Source organism: Eptatretus burgeri, chromosome 21 (genome assembly GCF_056783735.1).
Source record: "Eptatretus burgeri isolate ZD-2024b chromosome 21, Ebu_testis_v1, whole genome shotgun sequence".
Taxonomy (NCBI): domain Eukaryota; kingdom Metazoa; phylum Chordata; class Myxini; order Myxiniformes; family Myxinidae; genus Eptatretus; species Eptatretus burgeri.
The window spans coordinates 695,129-714,924 of NC_140981.1; the positions used below are offsets into that span (position 1 = coordinate 695,129).

General features: G+C 48.8%; 1 protein-coding gene across 1 annotated transcript in view; it reads right to left on the minus strand.

The window, feature by feature from the left end:
* LOC147008097 (cyclin-dependent kinase 6-like) overlaps positions 1 to 19,790 on the minus strand; it is a 28,113-nt gene extending 8,323 nt beyond the window's left edge. Inside the window, exons 1-6 of the mRNA XM_085865585.1 lie at positions 19,551 to 19,790; positions 11,875 to 12,010; positions 11,119 to 11,286; positions 7,789 to 7,898; positions 7,188 to 7,238; positions 6,877 to 7,012 (exon numbers count right to left, since the gene is read on the minus strand). Of these exons, the coding sequence (XP_085721711.1) occupies positions 6,877 to 7,012; positions 7,188 to 7,238; positions 7,789 to 7,898; positions 11,119 to 11,286; positions 11,875 to 12,010; positions 19,551 to 19,774 (825 nt within the window). The 5' untranslated portion in view covers positions 19,775 to 19,790. The remainder of the gene's footprint in view (positions 1 to 6,876; positions 7,013 to 7,187; positions 7,239 to 7,788; positions 7,899 to 11,118; positions 11,287 to 11,874; positions 12,011 to 19,550) is intronic.
* Positions 19,791 to 19,796: the final 6 nt, after the last annotated feature.

Genomic DNA, 19,796 nt, shown 5'->3' on the forward strand with positions numbered 1-19,796 from the left:
CCAGCTTGTATAAGGCCTCCCGCTGGGCCTCCTCCAAATCTACACTACTCCGATTTACCATCTCACAAATGGGACCGGGCCAATTCCTAATCGAGTCTGGAGACTCCTTCTGGGGCCTGTCCGGCTCGACGTTATCGTCCCTCAGCTCTGCGACCTCTTTTACTGGGATGCAATCTGCCACCTTCGTGCCCTTCCTGATAGTGCGTGGTTCCGTGCTAACATTTATCACCCGTACGGGCACTACTGGCCCGTCGGTACTTACCAGGGTGCGGCCCACGACCAAGCCCGGGGTTGACAGCCCTGCCGGTAGTTCCGCTAGGCCGCAGGGGCCCTGCCACGTTGGGGGTGCTCGCCACCGGGCCGGGACCACCGCCTCGGCACCCGGGGGAATGACCACGGAGTCAGGAGCCTCCAGCTCCACCCTCTCGTCCGTGCTCACGCCTCCTAACGGCAACTCCTCACCACCCAACTGCATGACCCCCGGCCCAAGTCGATCTTACAACCACCGGCCGTCAGCACATCCAACCCTATTAGACATGGGTCGTACACCTCTGCCACCCAAACCTCTATCTTGGTTTTCACAGTGCCCAATTTAAACGACACGAAACCACGTCCTATGATAGGGGCCGTTGCCCCGGTAGCTAGCTGCAAACTATGGTTTTGCAGACGGTGGATCTCATCCCAACCGTCTACACTCGAATCAAGGACCACAGGGCTGATGATCGTGGCGCTTGCTCCTGTGTCCACCACGGCGTCTACCCCTACGCCGGCAATCTTGCACCGAATTGTTAAGCTACCTTTGCCAATTTGGCCACAACTGATGACCTGTCGCAGTTCTGAGGGCTCTTCTCCGTCTGAGTCTGCCGAACACGGCCCTACATGTTCGGCACTTCTTAGTTTCCCGGGAACTGGTGGGGGGGTGATGGTTGGGCCTGGCTATCCCTATTGACCCGGGGCGGAGTTGGTGGTCTAGGGGGCCGTGGCTCTTCTCTTCGCGGGGGCCTTTCCCTGCGCGGGGCGTTGCACCTCCGCTGCAGGTGGTCCCCTGCGCCACAATTATAACACCTCTTCTGGTAAGGTGTTTGCCTCCAGTACGCCGAATTATACCCGCCTCCATTCCGAATTGGGGTACCCCCGATGGCCCATCTCCCGCCCTTCCCGGGCCCGACCGCCTCTCCACAGGTCTCCCGAACCGGCGGTCGAACATGCCCTGCACCATCCTTTCCACTCGCGCTTGGTCGCCCAGGGTTGCCCGGCTCCCAGCGCACTGTCGTGCACGGGGTCCACCTGTCGGACTGCCACCGCATGGCGCCCAGCCCCTCCCAATGGCGTTCTGGCTGCCTCCCAGCAGGCAGCAGTATCAGCCGCCTTCTGGAGGTTGTCCGGGCGCCATACGGTGAGCAATGCTCCGACATCGGTGCCCCTATTGCTCGAAGGAAATGGTCCAGGGCAATCTCCTCCCGGTACTCCGGCGGCATGTTGGTGTGCGCGATCCCCACCAAGCGGCGAATGTCATGTGCCAATTCTCCCAGTGATTCCTGGGGACGTCGTTTGCGCCCGTTGAGCTGAGCTTTAACAAGCTCGCTCTGCTGGTCCATGCCAAATCGGTTTTTTAGGGCCGAATGGAGATCCTCCAGGGTCGCCCCCTCACTGGGTACCGTGGTCAGGACTTCCAAAGCCACGCCACGCAGGGCCGCTGTGAGTTGTGCCACACCCTGCACCTCGTTCCAGCCATTGCCTCTGGCAACACACTGGAACTGGGCCATATATGCCCTCAAGTCCGTCTTGCCATCGTACGGGGGTAGCGGCACCCTCGGTTCTTTCGAGGTCTCCTCCCGTTCCCTAGGGACTCCGGGAGGAGTGTACCTCCCCAGTCCCAACGGTGCCTCACTCCCGCAGGGTCCGAGCCATTTGCCCGGGGGCTCCACCACCCTTGTCTGCGTCTGTCCGTGCCCCGCGTTGTCCCGCTTATTCTCCCAAGCCATTGGACTCACACTCTGCACACCCCCTGGAACAGTCATTCCGGGTACCCCCATTAGGCCAAAAGACCCCGCGGTCTCTACCCTCCCCAAGCTTGGCATGCTCACCCCCGCATCGGGCAAGCCTCCTCCTCCGCCCTGTGACACCGGCCCCACCTGGGCACGATCCGCCTCGAGGGAGTATATCCTCTCCCCCTGTTCCCGAAGGAGGCCACCCTGCTTCTCACACCGGGCCTCCACCCTATCCGTCAGTCTCTTCTCCATTTCCTCCATTTTCCCCTTTATTACCCCATTTATTTCCTCCCCTATCGTTCCTAACGACAGTTCCCCGACTTTTTCTCTTATTTGCTCCACCTCCCCTTGTACCTGTGTCACCATCTTATTTGTCTTGGATATTTCCTCCCTCGTTGTCCTAAACTGCTCTTCTGTCTCGCCCCGGTTTTTTCCTATCTGCTCCCCCAGTTCCTCTGTCTTTTCTCCGGCTTTCCGCTCCATTTCATTAATTACCTCCTCATGTCTCTTTCTACATTCCTCCGCCACCTTCTTTAATCCTTTCTGTGTCTCCGCTTTTACCTCCTTTCGCAGGTTTTCAACTTTGTCTGTCATTTCCCGATGTCTTTTCTCACAGTCCTCCTTCACGGCTCCCAATCCCTCCTTTATTTTCCCTTGTTCTCTTTTAATTCCTCTATCGCCGTCGTGTTCCTCCCGATTTCCTCCTTTATTTGGTCTTGTCCCTGTTTTACTTCTCCCAATCCTTTTCCTACTTTGTCTATTTTTCCCACCACCGTCTTTATTTCGTTTACCCTCTCTTGTTTACTTTCTTCCATTGCGACTCCCACTCCTTTTACTTTCTCTTTTAACCCGGTCACCTCCGCTCGTATCGTGTCGACTTCCTTTTTCATTTCGTTTTTTAGTTCTTCCAAGCTTCCTTTTAGGCTCATTCCCATGTTCTGCGTCTCACCCCGCAGCTCTTTCATTTCTTCCCTCATTTGCTGTGTATTCGCATCCATCGTCGTTTTCACTTCATTTGTATTTGTATCCATCTTTTTGTTCATTTGTTGTGTATTCGCATCCATCTTTTGTGTATTCGCATCCATTTTTTCGATCATTTGTTTGTTCATTGCCGCCAGCATGGCGCATAGCTGGGCCATGTTGGATGCACTCAGCTGAGCCGTTTCGGCAAGGGTTGGGGAAGGGTTTTGGTGGAGAGGGGGGGGGAGGTGTCATACACCGCGGCCGCTGCCGCACCCATTTCGGGCTCTGGGTTCAGTTGGGCGAGTCCGTGTTCCTGCACAATCAACATTTCCTGCTCGGGGATTCCATCCTGGACCATGGATCCTACACATTCTACATCCATTTCTAATACCCCCGGCTCCCACTCGCCTTGAGACGCCATCTTGCTTCTCGTGAAGGGTTAATTTGCTCGCTCGTAATTTGGAGGGAATCGGGGGTCGCTTCTCTCACCCCTGGACCGATTCCCGTGAATTTAGCCGGAGACAGGAGAGCCCGTTTTCCTGTTCTCCGATACCAGTGCCGCGAGGAGGGCGATGAATTTGTATCGCACGACCTGACACCAGTGTTGCGGTATTCGCGCCCGCCGGCGTGCTGACGGCCACGTAACTCGAATCGCGGCACGTCGCCCACCGGACGGACAATCCAGTCGTGACCCTCTCGGACTAACGCCGGGAACCAGTCACGGGTGGACCTTTCGGTCTCACCGCGATCGAGCCAATCAGCCCCCGCGTGGGATAGGGTTGCTCGCCAAATTCGACCTACCTAAGTACCCACGCGGAGGGTAGACCGGGCGATCGCACCTCGCCGCAGGTCGACTTCGGACACGGGCCACTTAAGCGACCCGTTCCGTACTATCAGAATAACCGAGCGGTGTTATCGTCGACCCCGACGGTTCGATTAATTATCGGGCGTATTCAGCCCACTACCAACCCTTTACGTGAAGCAAGATGAGGATTCAATGGGAGAAAAAGACGAAGCGAAGCGGGAGAACAGTTCAATAATAAAGCACATTTATTCGCGGCACACGGGAAGCACACATCTTCAATTCCACCAAAAGCACACAAAAAAAAGAAAACACAATTCCATTTACACAAAAAAGCAAATATAAAAGTGAAAACACAGTGCAGAGCTAATACCGACTACCGAGCACACGGCAACACTTATACAATTCTACTTCACAGACGGCGCCGACAACACATACCCAAAACCAAGGAAAAGAAATACCCCCAAGAATGAGGCGGGCCTGAGGCCGAGACCGGGTCGCGCCTACCCGTCTGGTGATGAGACGCGGAGCGGCGATGGCGCCTCACTCCGCGGACCTCGCGGACAGTGTCTGGCAGGGGGTGGGAAAGGGGCCCCCTTGGTCGCACTATCTCAGCGCGGGGGGAAACAGGAGGGGGTTGCTGATGCTCGGGGTATAGAGGATCTTTATTATCCCTGGTGTGCGTCTCCACCTCAGCCAGGTCGCGCTGCCGGCCTTCCTCGGGCGTGCAGCTCCCGGCACCGTCGCGAGCACCCCCTCGTCTGCCTTCGCCGCTGCCGCCTCTCCGCCTCTGGACTCTCCACCCTGGACTCTTCTTTGGGCTCTCCTCGTTCGACTCTCTTCAGCTTCTCCAGCTACTGCAGGCTTCGGGCTCCAGACTTCCACACACCTCTGACTGACGAACACGGTCCTTTTATCCCCCCGTAGCTTCGCCTTTGACCCCCTCCCTTTGACCTTTCACCTCGCTCCCCATTGGCCCGAGAAAAAGTGGGCGTGAAGGCTTTTTGATCCACAAATTTGCATATATCGATCGTTCTGGAGGCGGGGCCAAATCGCCCCTCGCTCACCGATTGGACGGCAAAAAGTGGGCGTGTGTCGTTTTTGATCCGTTTTTGAAGCACAAAATCCGTGATTTTGTACACGCTGTTCAACGTGCGCCCTGCACGAGTCCAACACCGGTACCCACAGCGGGGCAAGAACGGTGGCGATGCTACGGTTGCGAGGTGTGACGTGGCGGTTGTGGTGAAGCGGTGGTTGTGGTTGTTGGTTGATGTTGTGGTTGTGGTGGTAATCATGGCGGTTGGTCCAAAATAAAGATAGTAAAAGAAAAACGGCTATCCTGAAGAGTCGCAGCTCGCATAAATGACATGTATTCCCACTCGACAACGGGTTTGGGCCTAACTACACATGCACTTACCGAGATACCTCACCTAAGGGACCTGAATGGTGGTTTGCGAATTTGGTAACCACAACAATATATATATATATATATATATATATATATATATATATATATATATATATATATATATATATATATATATATATATATGTATATTTATATATATATATATATATATATATATATATATATATATATATATATATATATATATATATATATATATATATATATATATATATATATATATATATATATATATATATATATATAATATGTATATATATATATCCCAGCCCTGGGCCATGTATATATATATATTTATGTATATATATATATATATAAATATATATATATATATATATATATATATATATGTTTATTTATGTATATATATATAAATATACATATATATATATATATATATATATATATATATATATATATGTATATTTATGTATATATATATATATATATATATATATAAATATATATATATATATATATATATATATATATATATATATATATATATGTTTATTTATGTATATATATATAAATATACATATATATATATATATATATATATATATGTTTATTTATATATATATATATATATATACATAAATAAACATATATATATATATATATATATATATATATGTATATTTATATATATATACATATATATGGTGGGGGAGGATGTGGTGGAAAAGAAAAGCCGAATTAAAGCCAGAAGCACCAAATTGAATCGTTTTGTTATCAGTTCATGGCCCAGGGCTGGCAGGATAGACCACAGAGGTGCACTCTCTCCTCTGAGCTGTCCAGCTTGGGTTCGAATCCAGACCCAGCTGTAAACTACCATCCTGGTGTTTCACAGGTTGAACGAGGCATCTTCGTGTGTGCCGTTCCTCAGATGGACATTAAGCAGGAGGACCCATCGGCCCAGGCTGGTAGTTCGTGGTTAATAATGCCTTTCGTGAGTCGGCGAGTTATCTTCGACACAATCAACAAATTACTTATTCCTGCCAAAGTCACCTTCAGTCGAACGTCAGGCCTAGCCATCCGATTTATGAAAGACTTGGGACAAAAACGTTTGACCTGCTGACTCCACAACAATGTGGGAATAATTGGGTCCATTAAAGACTGGTGTACTAATGTTAATACGGTGCAGTCACTATTTGCCCGGCGTTATCTTAAGCATGTAACAGGTCGTGTCATGATTACATCATCAGGTCATTACCGTCACCCATGGTGTTACTTCAGATAACTCCAACCCTGGAGGAAGAAAAATGCCGGCACCACATCAAACAAATCCATCATTGGTCATCCTTCATCCTCAGGGAGTGTTTGGTGCAAATTCCAAACTCGGAAGGAAATCAAACGACATCCAGACTGAACACATCGATTCGAAAGCATTGATTTTGAGGTCCAGCAGTCAACAGTGAGAAAGACCTTCAGATCTTCCTTCCCGACCGCGTGGCTTTCTTGGTTGTACTGCTCAAGCAGGTTCGGAGGGACTCTCGAGCTACCCGAGTTGCCTGCAGCGGGGAATCGGACCCGTGTGTTGTGGGTCTTTAACATGCAGCATAAAACAGGTCGATGAAGCCCCACCAATCGCACTTTTCCAACAGCAACGATGAACCACCACTGGTGGCCGTGAAACAGTCGGGACGAGTTTAACATCACGAGTGCGCCAAGACAAAGGGAACACTCACCAAGAGCAGATCCTTGGCGATCGGTTCGATCCCGGGCACCTGGACCCCGGTGGGTGGTTTCTCTCGTTGAACAAAGGACCAGCGAGGCAAAACAAAGTCGCTGGACCAGCAATCTTCGTCCGGTAACCCCAGCATGCTGCATGGTAGCAAGATGGTGGAAAAGCAATTGCAGTTTAATTTCACAGCTGGTTTTACCTGCACGCCAGGTGTATTCTTGAACTTGCTTTGCACTCTGCAGACAAGTTACAATCAAACGTGGGATTCAAAATCCTCTTTGTACCTGACGCAGGTGAGTTACACGAATAGCTTACTCAAATATCTGGGTCAGATGATCGATATCACAGTGTCCATCGAATAGAGGCCTGCAAAGGGAGCAAAGGGCATCGACGACTCAAATATTGTTGTGGAAATGATTCCTCGGGGTAAACAAGTCTATAACAACGAGAAAAAAAAATGTTAAAACATAAAAGGGATGAAATCTCAAAAAAAAAAACCAAACAAGGTCGGAATAACATCACATGACGACACCACATCACGAGGCCACAACACGACACCACAATCCTCATGGATTAGCATCACGATGTCTTTTGACATTTTACTTTTGTTGTGCGAAGAGGAGGGAGTAGTGTGGAGGGTAAAGGAAGTGCGAGGGAGAGAAGTGAAGGGGCATTTTGTAAGGTAAAGGAAGTACGAGGAGGAGAATGGAAGAGGAGGGTGTATTTTGGAAGTATGAGAAGGGAAGATGAGGAGGCAGTTTTGAAGGTAAAGCAAGTATGAGGAGAAGAAGGTTAAAAGTTGAAGTAGTTTTGGGGGGTAAAAGGAACAGTGAGAGAAACAAAGCCCAAAAGTAACAGGAGTGAAGTTTGGAACAGAAAGGTACAAATGGAGAGGATAAGTCATGCATCACGTGACCTGCGAAGGTAAAGCTCTGCAAAGATGCACCCGATGCTCCAGAGGTCGACAGGTATCCCGTAGCTGGAACCGAGCAGCACTTCAGGGGCACGGTACCATAAGGTCACGACCTGTGTGAGAGAGAGCTAGTCGGTTTTGGCACAGGACGGAGAACCTCACTGCCTTGCAGCCAGAGGTTTCACAAAGCACAACCAACACCATGGGAACAAGTCAGAAAAAAAAAACATGTCGGGATGGAATCCCCAAAAACATCCAAACAAGGGAGGAAGGAATGACACCACAATACAACACCAGAATCCTTTTAAAGAGTGATCACGAATGACATCTTTTGACATGTTTGTTGCAGGTGGCAATCCTTAATAGAATTCACAGGTCGGTCAGGTCAGGTCTGGGAGCATGTGCCGGAGCAGCGCGTCGCTGCGTCCACTTTCCGCGGGTACCCCGGGGGTCTCCGTCTGGCCATCCCCCAGGCAGATGCCTGGCCCATCCCCATCTCCTTGAGATGTCGATCAACCTGCTGTAACCACGAGGCACGTGGTTGGCCCATTGGCCTCCTCCACTCACGAGGATCCCTCGCTGAGAGAATCTGGTGAGCAGGATCAGAGTCAGGAAAACGAGCCACATGTCCATAAGGTCGCAGCTGACGCTCACGGACTATGCAGGTAACAAATCTCATTTGCGTCTCTCTCAGTAACTGCTCATTGGACACAAAGTCTGACCAGCGATCGCCAAAAATTCTCCGAATAGACCTGGAACCAAAGGAATTAAGTCGCCGTCTCAGATCCCTGGTCAGAGTCCAAGTCTCACATGCATCGAGCAAGACTGGAAGCACCAAGGACCTGAAGACTCAGACTTTCGTCCTCCCGTACAGGTGTGGCAGTGAATCAAGTGAATCCATGACTCCCCAGGCCCGACCCAGACATCTATTGACCTCTGGCTCACAGCCAGCAGAGACATGAATATCACTGCCAAGGTAAGTGAATCCGCTCAAATTAACTGGCCCAGCTGGCCTTCACTTCAGATTCCTCTGTCAAGAGCCCACCACCCTCCGCTCTGACTGCGGTACACCGAGGGATGGACTTGGAGGAACGCAATGCGCAAATTCCCCTGTAAGCAGTACGAGAATCACCTGTCCACAGGTGATGCTCTACCCCCTCACAGAATCCTCACACATCGACCTCCTTGTCCACCCTTAGCGCACGTACAGTTTTACGCCTCAGCTTCCTGAACAACTCAGCTCTGCCATTCAGCCTGGCCCTGCGACTCTGGTCAATGGTATCCAGTGTCCCTTGAGAGACAAAATTCTTCTTCTCCCTCCGGTGAGTTCCAAGACATCCACCACCACCATCCTTGATGGTGCCCTTGAAGGCACTCCACAACTCTCCAGGATTCCCCAAAGCGCCCTGACCCCCCAAATCCCCACTCAGCCTGTTCACAAACTCCACATTTTTAATTTTATGAATATGAATAATGAATTTAATTTTTTTTTAATGAATATAAATTTATGCACATTTGATGGGGCGGCCATTTTTTTCCATCCCATCCCGACACATGGAGCACTACGATGCTCCATGATAACGAAGAAGTTGATTTTCAATTGGTCTCGTCAATGGATCACAAATTCATAAGCACAGAGTTGGTTTTGTCCACAGCTCAATGGAGGACTGCTCTCTACTCTTGGATGGGGCTCCAGCACCACATCTGTCTCTGCTGCATTTTGTTGAATCGCAATCTCTGAAAATTCTGTTGGAATCTTTAGTGATGAGACCGAAGCTCAAGGTGTGTTTCTGTCACATTGCAAGCAGATCGGTGTTCTCTGTTTATTACCTCTTCTCCTCCTCCGGCCTGACTCCATCTGCTCTCTCTCAATCCTCAGACCCTCCCCAGCCCCTCCAGTAACCACATCCTGGTTCAATTCACATAAACCTCGCTGACCCCACACCTTCCTCTCATGTCCTCTTCCTCCAGTTTAAGGAACTGCCTTCAATCCCACTCTTCCCTCCAGGACTTCAATCAGGTGGTGCAAGACCATCTCAACCCGAACCCCATCCCGACCGACAATCTTTACTACCCCCATTAACTTCATGTCTCCATATAACCCATTAACCCTCTTCTTGCATGTTGTGTGCACCTGCTGCCCCACCATCAAATGTTATAAATATTATCTTCCATAAACAGGAGAGCAATGAACAAGACCTAAACGAAAATAATCCCTCCACCCAATCCTCTTGTCTAATTCCCTAAACCTTGTCTGACTTCTCTGTCTACATTTAATGCCACGTGACACTTCCAGATCGATCCCTTCAGACAATCTTGTTCCCTTGTCTCCCTTTGCCATTCAAACTCTTCTCCTCGTTTTGCAGAATCCCATTAATCAATCCCAAGTCGATTTTAATGGGAAATTATTGGTCGTGCCCTTTGAACCCAGTGCCTCCTGGATGTTTGACCTTTCTACACGTGGCTGCTCCTCATCAATGTGATCCTCAGTCCGGTCTGACAACCTCGCACACTTGTCGATGATTGAACCTCCACCGCGATGCAGCAGCATGTCGTACAACTCGGTGGAACCTTTTATTAAACTGGAGAGTTCATCGAACACCTGAACCCACACAGTGTTGAAGGACATCGCACGGGAAGGCTTTTCAATTCTTGACTTGCGTTTCCGAGCACAATCGATATTTTCTCTGAGCCGTCAGTTTGTCTGAATCGCAATGTTCCCCGATGCTGAAAGTGGCAAATTTGATTGGTCAAGTTGGTGTAAGATGACGTCATAATTTGTCCAAGTGCTGCGAAACTGGAGGTTTTTTTGAAAGAGCCAAGGAGGCGATTTTTGTTCCGCAGTGTTCAAAGTATATAACTCAATTCAAATAAAATAAAGGTTTTAAAGGTTGGAGAAAAAAAAATAACTTTTTTTCAGAAGTTTGCCGCCGTTGACGCACCATCTTTGACACCGCCTTATTTAACACCACCCTCGTTCTTCGTGGCTGTTGCGTCCTTCAAGACGTCCTTAAAAACAGTAAGTTTCCTGTTTGGAATGATTTGCAATTTCGTTTCGGAGTAGAGGCAGAGAGAGTAAACAAATTATCTCACTCCTCTCTGCTCACGCGCGATCGGGACAAATTCAGAGCCAAAGTGCTGCTCAACTGCAGGGCTCATCTTCCGATTCGTGTCCAAAATATCACGTTCGTCCCTCGATCACGGACTGACGTCTGTAGACGGACAAGAACCGATCGCTTAACCCCGCTTCGTGCAAGCGCACGGGGTCAAAAACAGGACCGAACATTCAGCCACAAGACGGACGGAAATTCTGAGACTCGCCAAGGTACGTACCACAGACGTGAGCGACTTCTGGAAGCTGTACATTTGAGCCAGGCCAAAGTCAGCAATTTTGAGCTGCCCACAAGTGGTCACCAAGATGTTCTGTGGCTTGAGGTCGCAATGCACCACCCGGTGCATGTGCAGAAAATCCAGGCCTTTCAGCAGCTGGTACATCATGTCCTGTGGTTATACCGGAAATGGGTGAACACGTGATTTACATCAACAAAGAACGACAACTCAATGTGGTTCACACGCTTGCGCAGAGCCGTACAAGCTGTTCATCCATGTCGACCTCAAGTGAGGTCCAGGTTCCCCTTTGTGGGAGTTGTTACGCTTCATCTGTGCTCCTGGAGGCTGCAGTGGGACCTCAGGCTACGGCGGTCAATGGTGTCTCTCAACGATACACATTGAAACTTCTCTCTTAAGAAACAGACAGGTGAGCAGCCTCTCAGTATTTCCCCCCCTCTTCCACCTGGCCTGTTACCATCGACGTGGCAATCTCCAGGTTTATGATCAAACCTAAGTCTAAGCTCTCCGCTCACCTCCACGTTTGGTGTCTCCTCCATGTCTATCCAATGTACCTCTTCCCTCGAATACGAAAAGCTGATCACCCACCAAACCATCATGACATCAGCCATTGTTAAACCAAACCTTTACCCAGGCTCATCCCCCAATGATTGCTAAAATATAACAAGGAGTCAGTACAAACACTTGTCGCGGCGTGCACGGAATGGCTCTTCGTTGATGTGGATGTGTGGAGGAGGGTACCCGGATTCGAGTCTCCGACAGGCCAGGCGGTGAGACAAGTTCCAGTAACTTGGAGAGGTCGTGATCGATGAAGTCAAGCACCAACGACAGGCACACCGTTTTGTCTGTGACCTCGTCGAAAAACACGTCGAGCAATCTGCACAAACATACACAGACACAAAGATACACAGACACAAAGAACAATTGATTATTCGACTCGATTGCTTTTTCTATTATATAGTTTCTCTGAACGTCGACGTTGTCTTTGGTACAAGAAGCCTCACGTGCGTGTCACTCACCTCCGCAGGTGTGATTTGTCTTGATGAGTTTGTCCGTCTGTGACGTGACAAGTGCTGCACTTCCACGGACCTCGATTGTTGAAAGGAAATGTTTCCTTATCCCAAAAGATGCCCCACTCGGTGCTGTCCCTATCAAGATCCTCAGGTCTGTGTCACACATATCTTCACCATTCTTTCATTCAAAATCGTCACTTCCCCAGGTGAATGGCGCACACGTACACGACCATCCACGTGATCGAAAAGAAAATGGGACTCATCGGACCAGGCGACCTTCTTCCATTGCTCCAAGGTCCAGTTCCGACGCTCGCGTGTCCATTGTAGGCGCTTTCGACGGTGGACAGGGGTCATCATGGGCACTCTGACCGGTCTGCGGCTACGCAGCCCCATACGCAGCAGGGTGCGATGCACTGTAGATTGTGACACATTCCTCCTGTGACCACCATTAAAATTTTCTGTGACTTGTGCCACAGTACACCTTCTGTCGGTTCGGACCAGACGGGATAGCCTTCGTTGCCCTCGCGCATCAATGAGCCTTGGGCGCCCAACACCCTGTCGCCGGTTTGTGGTTTGTCCCTCCTCGGAACACTGTCGGTAGGTACTCACCACTGCTGACCGGGAGCACCCCACAAGCCTTGCCGTTTAAGAGATGCTCTGACCCAGTCGTCTGGCCATAACAATTTGATCCTTGTCAAAGTCGCTCAGGTCTTTACTCCTACCCATTTCTCTTGCATCCAACACATCAACTTCAAGAACTGACTGTTCACTTGCTGCCTAATCTCTCCCACCCCTAGTCAGGTGCCATTGTAACAAGATAAACAATGTTATTCACTTCACCTGTCAGTGGTCATAAAGTTTTGGCTCATCAGTGTCTAAACACATATATATATATATATATATATATATATATATATATATATATATATATATATATATATATATATATATATATATATATATATATATATACAGTGGGGAGAACAAGTATTTGATACACTGCCGATTTTGCAGGTTTTCCCACTTACAAAGCACATTGAGGCCTGTAATTTTTATCATAGGACACGTCAACTGTGAAAGACAGAATCTGAAACAAAAATCCTGAAAATCACATTGTATGATTTTGAAATAATCAATTTGCATTTTATTGCATGAAATAAGTATTTGATACATCAGAAAAACAAAACTTAATATTTGGTACAGAAACCTTTGTTTGCAATTACAGAGATCAGATGTTTCCTGTAGTTTTTAACCAGGTTTGCACAGACTGCAGCAGGGATTTTGGCCCACTCCTCCATACAGATCTTCTCCAGATCCTTCAGGTTTCGGGGCTGTTGCTGGGCAACACAGACTTTCAGCTCCCTCCAAAGATTTTCTGTTGGGTTCAGGTCTGGAGACTGGCTAGGCCACTCCAGGACCTTGAGATGCTTCTTACGGAGCCAATCCTTAGTTGCCTTGGCTGTGTGTTTCTGGTCGTTGTCATGCTGGAAGACCCAGCCACGGCCCATCTTCAATGCTCTTGTTAAGCGAAGGAGGTTGTTGGCCAAGATCTCATGATATATGGCCCCATCCTTCCTCCCCTCAATACGGTGCAGTCGTCCTGTCCCCTTTGCAGAAAAGCATCCCCAAAGAATGATGTTTCCACCTCTATGATTCATGGTTGGGATGGTGTTCTTGGGGTTCTACTCATCCTTCTTCTTCCTCCAAACACGGCGAGTGGAGTTTAAACCAAAAAGCTCTATTTTGGTCTCATCAGACCACATGACCTTCTCCCATTCCTCCTCTGGATCATCCAGATGGTCATTGGCAAACTTCAGATGGGCCTGGACATGCGCTGGCTTGAGCAGAGGAACCTTGCGTGCGCTGCAGGATTTTAATCCATGACGGCGTAGTGTGTTACTTTTGGTTTTCTTTGACACTGTGGTCCCAGCTCTCTTCAGGTCATTGACCAGGTCCTGCCGTGTAGTTCTGGGCTGATCCCTCACCTTTCTCATGATCATTGAGGCTCCACGAGGTGAGATCTTGCATGGAGCCCCAGACCGAGGGAGATTGACTGTTATCTTGAACTTCTTCCATTTTCTAATAATTGCGCCAACAGTTGTTGCCTCCTCACCAAGCTGCTTGCCTATTGTCCTGTAGCCCATCCCAGCCTTGTGCAAGTCGACAATTTTGTCCCTGATGTCCTTAGACAGTTCTCTGGTCTTGCCCATTGTGGAGAGGTTGGAGTCTGATTGATTGAGTGTGGACAGCTGTCTTTTATGCAGATAACAAGTTCAAACAGGTGCAGTTAATACAGGTAATGAGTGGAGAATGGGAGGGCTTCTCAAAGACAAAACTTACAGGTCTGTGAGAGCCGGAATTCTTACTGGTTGGGAGGTGATCAAATACGTATTTCATGAAATAAAATGCAAATTAATTATTTAAAAATCATACAATGTGATTTTCAGGATTTTTGTTTTAGATTCCGTCTTTCACAGTTGAAGTGTACCTATGATAAAAATTACACACCTCTACGTGCTTTGTAAGTGGGAAAACCTGCAAAATTGGCAGTGTATCAAATACTTGTTCTCCCCACTGTGTGTATATATATATATATATATATATATATATATATATATATATATATATATATATATATATATATATATATATATATATATATATATCAATACCCACCCACATCTCTCACCTGTGAAAAGAGGGACTAGCCAATCAGCTCTCACCTCATCAACTCGACACAGACGGCTCGGATTATATAAACAATTGACACCTCCAAAACTCCTCTTGCCGAAGAAGCTGCATAAAGCAACCCAAGAAGGCATACACAAGGTAAGCACTTTGCTGTTTCAAACTGTTCCCCAAGTTGGCTTTATGGTTGTGTTGTGGAGGAACTCAGACGGATGGTTGTTCTGTGCAGATTATGTGGTTTGCTCACCATAAGTCAGGTGTGTCTGATTGTGTGTGTGTGTGTGTGTGTGTGTGTGTGTGTGTGTGTGTATACACATATATATATATATATATATATATATATATATATATATATATATATATATATATATATATATATATATATATATATATATATATATATATATATATATATATATATATATTAGTCGTGTATGTATGTTTGTCCTCTTATAACTCGAGAACTACGCATCAGAGAGCAAAACTAGTCATATTCGGAATCAGCACGTCACAGAGGTATGACAGCACACCTTAGATGTTTAAAAAACCGAAAAAAACATCGTCGATTTTTTTTGGCCGTTTCAATTTTTCTGCCGCAATTGATTGTTTTTTCCGCGTCGCGACTTTTTTATTCACAACCTGATCAAAATAAGACAAAGACAGACCAGTGGACGGACAGACCAGTGGACGGACAGACCAGTGGATGGACAGACCAGTGGACGGACAGACCAGTGGATGGACAGACCAGTGGACGGACAGACCAGTGGATGGACAGACCAGTGGACGGACAGACCAGTGGACGGACAGACCAGTGGACGGACAGACCAGTGGATGGACAGACCAGTGGATGGACATACCAGGGAACGTTTACAAAGTTTCTGATCAAAATTAGACTTTGTGATTTTCGATGCCCTGAAGAAGGAAGAGCTCTATTGGTCCCAAGGCAACTGCAGCTCAGCAAAAAATACACACTAATAGACAACAGGAGACTGAAGAGGAGCAAGATGTCAGGCTAAACGAACAGGCACAGCAGCAACAACAGCAGCGACCAAATGATACTGAAGAGGAGTGATGAGCCAGGCTCAATAAACAGGCACATCGGCAACAACAGCGGCGAGCAAATGAGACTGAGGAAGAGTGTGATGCAAGACTTGAGGCAATGCGTCACCGCACTGCAGAGGCACGAGCACTGGTCCGGGCACAAGACTACAACAATGCCAACAGGGTGGCAATCACGTATGACCCGGCTGACCCAACAAGTCATGCAGACATTGGCCGAATGGACCAAGTCTGCACCCACTGCTCTGCTTACAAGTTCAAGGGAGAGACCAAGGGTGTGGGCTGCAGTGATGGCAAGGACGTCCTTGAGCCCTCTCCTGCCCTTCCTCCCTTGCTGAAAGAACTTCTCTCAGGCGAAGGTCCCCTCACTTCCTTGACAACATTCGGACATATAATGGCAGCTTTGCGATGACGAGCTTTGGGCACAAAGAAGCTGAAGTCCAGGGCTGGAACCCGAGCTTCCGGATCCAAGGTCAAGTGTTCCACCGCATTGGCAGCTTGCTCCCGCCTGAAGAGGGCCAGCCAAAGTTCCTACAGGTCTACTTCCTGGACTCACACGTCAAGGAGCTGGCTGCCAGGAACCACAGCGGCCTCAAACCACACGTCCTTGAGATGCTCACAAAGTGGTTTCACGAGAATAACCATCTGGTCCGTGAGCTCAAGACTGCAAGAGATGTACTTGCGGAAATGCTCCAGGGAGGACGAACGCTGCACAGCACCTTCAATATCCCACTCGACACGCACCTCAAAGAGCAGCCAACATGCAGCATCAAGCGTGGAACAGCATTGGCCAAGGTCATCAATGTTGCTGCTACCATCATTGAAGATGAGGCCCCGATGACTCACAAGTCAGCCGATGATGCTGAAGACCGCACACTGCAGGACATCACAGGAGTCCAGCAACCCATGGGAGGCATCCCCACACTGCTCTGCGGAGACTTCCGGCAGATCCTTCCAGTGATCAAGAGAGGCACCAGATCCAACATTGTCAACGTCAGCCTGAAGACGTCCTACCTGTGGTGCCATGCGATTGTCAAGCACCTGACCACCAACATGCGAGCTCACCTCTCTGGCGATGAAGGGGCCACCAACTTCTCCAAGCTGCTCCTGGAAATTGGCAATGGACAGATCCCATTTGCGGCCGAACCAGACAGGATCGCAATTCCTCCTGGACTGGGCAAGGTCGTCTCCACACTGGATTTGCTCAAGGCTGAAGTCTACCCTTGCTTGACCACAAATGGAGTCAGGTCTGAGTGGCTGGCTGAGCATGCAATTCTCTCTCCGACAAACACCAACGTCAACCAGCTCAACAACTGGCTCATGGGACAGTTCCCCGGCGATGAGAGGATCTATAAGTCTGTGGACAGTACCATCTGCGACGAGGAGGCAGTCAGTTACCCTGTTGAGCTGCTCAATTCTCTCGAGCTGTCAGGAATGCCACCACACCTCTTCAAGCTGAAACTCGGTGTGCCCATCATGATCCTGCGAAACATGGAGCTCCCCAAGACCATCAATGGCTCCCCAAGACCATCATCAAATGCTGCATCATAATGCATGCCCATGTCATTGAGGCCACCATCTCCTGTGGACCATACAAAGGAGAAGTCATCATTCTGCCGAGGATTCCGCTCATTCCGTCCGACTCCGAGCTGTCTTTCCAGTTTCACCGACTCCAGTTTCCCTGCAAGGCATGCTTTGCGATGACGATCAACAAGGCTCAAGGTCAGACGTACAAGGCAATCGGTGTCAACCTCTCTGTCCCGTGCTTGTCCCACGGCCAGCTGTATGTGGCTGCCTCTCGGACCGGCAGCGCAGTAAAGCTCAGCATCCTGGCACCCAACAGTCAGACACACAATGTGTCTGATGTCTGATGACGAACGCTGACAACGACAACAAAATGTGAAATGTGTCCAAATTAATTGTGACATATAAATGTGATACATATTAAGCACAACAGTTTACCCCTTTCTTATTCCTGTTTTCCCCCGGGCAATGCCGGGTACTCCAGTTAGTATTGTTACGAATCTGGAAGCCATTTGCACGCAACAGCCAGAGTCCCCGCAGTTCAGTTATTTCGATAAGTATGTGTTTATAGTTCGGGTCCAGTCCCTATGTTTAATGGGTGATTAAGTGTATGTGCGCTGTGTTATTTTTTAGTTATAATTAATATCCAACAACAACAACAACAACAACATCCTCCTTCGCTCCTGCCGCCATCGGCCTTCCTCACGCGCATGCGTGCCGAGCACAGACGTGGGCGGGGCTTCCATCGGCTCAGATCAGAGCCCCACTCCAAAAAAGGGCATGGAGTGTTTCCTCTGCCCAATGAGCGAAGGGCGAGCATCGCACGTGCGCCCCAGCCAATGTGAAGCCAGAACGTCCAAAAAAAAGAAGGTCTCGACAGAAACGACAAAGAAAAGAGGATCGAGTGGTGCGCGAGGAAAGGAAACCACCGTGGTGGTTTGTGTTGGAGCGCGCGGGCTGGTGGTCGGAGCGTCCAACTTCCCCGCCAATAATCCCGGGCTCCACAGGAGCAGGTCGGCAAGCCGCACGACGCGGCCAGGTACACCACGGAACTCTGTCCCCCCAGTTGAACTATCCTCCTCGGCTGGAGGACCGAATAAAGACCCAGTGGGGTCCATTTCTTTTTGGATGTGTGTGTGTGTGTGTGTCTGTGGGCCCAGTCTTTAAGTCGAAACGGTATTAGTGCCTTACATCATTGTCCATTTGATTATATTCGGTGTAACACTGCTCTTTGTCTCCCTCCCCCCATTATAAATAAACCCCGTGTTAAATGTTCCAGCTCGTTGCCTGTCGTTTCCATGATTGACCCAGTATGGTTCAGGCTTGAGAATTAGGGAGGCCGATTGTGCCGTAAATTGCTCATTTGGTCCAGCAGGCTTTGGTCATCCCCGCTCGGTTACGCCCGATCCGAGTCGGTAACAGCGACTCGGTTCGGACAAAGTCAGCCGAGGGTGTGGCTTCCCCGGTAGTTCGACGGCGTGGGTACTTTGGTAAATTAGAATTAGAAAATTATCCCTCCCCCACGCCGACTAAATATTGGCATCCACGGTCCATTAAGGGACCCGTGACCTTCGGAGTTATCCGAAGGTTACAACCTTCAATTCCGGTGTTCGGTGGGAGACGGCCCAACTGCTCCATCTGGCGGTCGTCCTCGCCACCGAACCCGGCACCACAACAGCATATATATATGCATGTTTTGAGTGATTCAACTCTTAAAATTAATTGTTAAAAGAACCTGTGAGTGAATTTTCTTCTGCACCGCACACCTCGTCTCCTTTCCTCCTCGCTTCTCCAGTTTGTGGAACCTACTTCCAGAGGCTGTTCGACCCCACCCTGCCTCCAGGGCTTCAAGCATGTGGAGCACCACCATCTCATGTCAGCACAAATCACTGCACATGGTCTTTATTAACCCCATTAGCCTACCTCACCAAACTCAACCCTCTTAATTGCAGGTTGGTGTATTTCATTCGCTCATCTTTCTTCTCTTTTCCTGGTCTTTCATTCTCTTGCTTGATCTGTCAATCTGTTACTCCACTGCACTTTGGCTTTTTAACCTTTACCTCCTCGCTCTTCCATTAGCTTCGATCATGCGAAGTATGCAGGTGACGTGCAGGTGCATCGTGCATCGCTTACCGCACAATGTTGGGATGCTCAAACGACTCGAGATGGCGCAGCAGAGCAACTTCTCGCAGAATGCAGGCTGGAACCCCGTCCCCGTAGGTGGGCATACGTATCTTCTTGACAGCGACGATCTGTCCATTCACAAGGTCCTGGGACTTGAAGACCGTGCCGTGTGCACCGCATCCGATCGTGGAAATATTCTTGTAGCGTTTCTGTTTATCCTCCGACGTCTCCATCAATCCCTTATTCGCACCTGCA